Source organism: Otolemur garnettii, unplaced genomic scaffold (assembly GCF_000181295.1).
Source record: "Otolemur garnettii isolate 467f Iridium unplaced genomic scaffold, OtoGar3 scaffold00244, whole genome shotgun sequence".
NCBI classification, from domain to species: Eukaryota; Metazoa; Chordata; class Mammalia; order Primates; family Galagidae; genus Otolemur; species Otolemur garnettii.
In genome coordinates, this window is record NW_003852639.1 from 785420 (window position 1) to 787549 (window position 2130).

The 2130-nt window shown below is 49.8% G+C and overlaps 1 protein-coding gene across 1 annotated transcript; it reads right to left on the reverse strand.

Moving 5' to 3' along the window:
• Nucleotides 1-214: 214 nt before the first annotated feature.
• On the reverse strand, nt 215-1299 carry S100A8 (S100 calcium binding protein A8). The gene is made up of 3 exons (XM_003802282.3): nt 1285-1299; nt 538-700; nt 215-409 (listed from the first exon to the last, which is right to left on the reverse strand). Exons 2-3 carry the CDS (start codon nt 676-678, stop codon nt 281-283), a joined length of 270 nt encoding a protein of 89 aa, XP_003802330.2. The 5' UTR covers nt 679-700; nt 1285-1299; the 3' UTR covers nt 215-280.
• Nucleotides 1300-2130: the final 831 nt, after the last annotated feature.

The window sequence follows — 2130 nt, forward strand, 5'->3', positions numbered from 1 at the left end:
TAAGGTCTAGAACCAATGACTCAGGACTGGCTGGAAGAGACAGTCTGGGGAGAGTGCGTGGTGGAGCCCACACCAAGGGTGGTGAAGGGAAGGCTGATGAGAGATGCAGGTGGGGACACTGGAGGTTTCTTTTTCTTCTTTCTGTTTTTTTGACCCTCCGTTCTTCCCCAGGAACCTAATACCACAAGAGAAAGGCAAGAGCCCAAGAGAGACCTGAGGTATCAGTCACTTTATTATTCTGCAGACACAAGTCCCTGGCCGGCCCCGCCCACCTGCTCTGCTACTCTCTGTGGCTGTCTTCATGGGCTGCCACGCCCACCTTTATCATCAGTACCAGGAACTCCTGGAAGTTGATTGCACCATCGCTGTTGATATCCAACTCTTTGAATAAGGTGTTTGCATCCTTTTTCTGTCAAAGTTGAGAAGAAAAAAGCCAGAGGGTAAAGATCTGAGACAGAGCCAACGCAGGGCCACCTGCGGTGGGCAGATGGGAGGGCCTTTGATGACAAGAGCCCGACCACACCCAGCACCCCTCACCTTCATGTACTGAGGACACTCGGTTTCCAGCAAACTCTTTAGGTCATCCCTGTAGATCGCATGATAATTCCCCTTCCGCAAGGAGTATTTGTGGTATACGTCAATGACTGAGTTTAAGGCACACTCCAGATCGGTCGGCATGATGCTCAAGGTATTGCCCCACCTGAAAGAAGGAGGCACATGGGAATCCTGTGACAGGGCTGCCACATCTGCCCAGGGCAGAGTAAGGGCACTCTCAGAGGACTACTGCCCCAGTGATGGCTTTGTCCAGGCCTGTGCCGTTCAAACAGCCCAACCCAGTAGACAGTTATGGCTTTGATGGAAAGGGCAGGAGGATAATAGAGAAACAGGAGTGGGAACAGTGGAATACACACACACACAGAGTGCCTGCCAACTCTCCTGCACCCTCACACACACAGTGCCTGCCAACTCTCCTGCACCCTCACACACACAGTGCCTGCCAACTCTCCTGCACCCTCACACACACAGTGCCTGCCAACTCTCCTGCACTCTCAGTCTCTCCCCGAAAAGGGCCCGGCTTAGGAAATGAATGTGCCCTCACTCTCTAGGAAGTGCTGAAGAACCTCTCTCCTCACTAATCCCTGTCTCCCACTTTCCCCAGGAGCTGGGGGTTTTGCTCTGTGCCTCCCTGAGCTATCTGTCTCCTCTCCAGAGAAGGCTGCTTCCCTTCCCCAGTGCTCCCCAAAGGAAGCCCAAAGTGGGGCAGACCCGGCCAGTCCCACTTACCAGGTCTTCTGAAAGACAGTTGACAAAAGATATGCAGGGCTGAGTCTCAGCTCCCTTTTATAGCGGGTAGGCTTGGCCAGCTTCCTACAGCCTTGGGCCATTCAGAGACGGCTACTCCTCCTTCCAGGGTTGCTACAGCCTCTGGTTTCTCAACCAGGTAAATGTGGCAATCACAGCCTGGCAGAGAGTGAAAATTTCTGATAGATGGGAAGGTTGGTGAACAGAGGAAAGAGGAAGGCATTTGCTGGATAGCAGTGCCCAGCCGGAGAGACAGGAAGAACACTCTCATGGGGGTTATACACAACAATGGAATATTATTCAGCCTTGAAAAAGCAAAAAGATTCTGGGAGATGCTACAACATGGATGAACTTTTGGGACACTATCCTGTTAAATTAGCCAATCACAAAAAGGCAAATACTGTGTGCTTCCACTTACATGAGGTTTTCTAGTAAGAATTTCATAGAAACGGAAAGTAGAGTGGTGGCTGCTGGGGGGAGGGAGGTTTGAGACACTAGGGAACATCTATGAATGACTGTAGATTTTCAGTGTTGGAGAAGTGGGTCACACAACCACCTGAGTGTACTTGGCCTCATGGAGCTGTGTTTATGCATGTTTTACTGTTTTACTATAATTTTAAAATACTCTTAAATGTTTCCATATTCAAAGAACCTACTTCACAGTGTTGTTATGAGGATTAATAAGAGATGCAAAATGTCAAGACTTTGGATGTAGTCTTCTAATGTATATTATATTTTAATTAAAAGTTTAGGCTCGGCGCCTGTGGCTCAAGCAGCTAAGGCGCCAGCCACATACACCTAAGGTGGCGGGTTCGAATCCCCAGCCCG

What these genes read in the sequence shown, in the direction of transcription:
- S100A8 (XM_003802282.3), bottom strand. Translation starts at nt 678, where the DNA reads ATGCCGACCGATCTGGAGTGTGCCTTAAACTCAGTCATTGACGTATAC. An exon ending in AGTGTCCTCAGTACATGAAG is followed by an intron (nt 410 to 537) that starts GTGAGGGGTGCT and finishes CAACTTTGACAG; the next exon opens with AAAAAGGATGCAAACACCTT.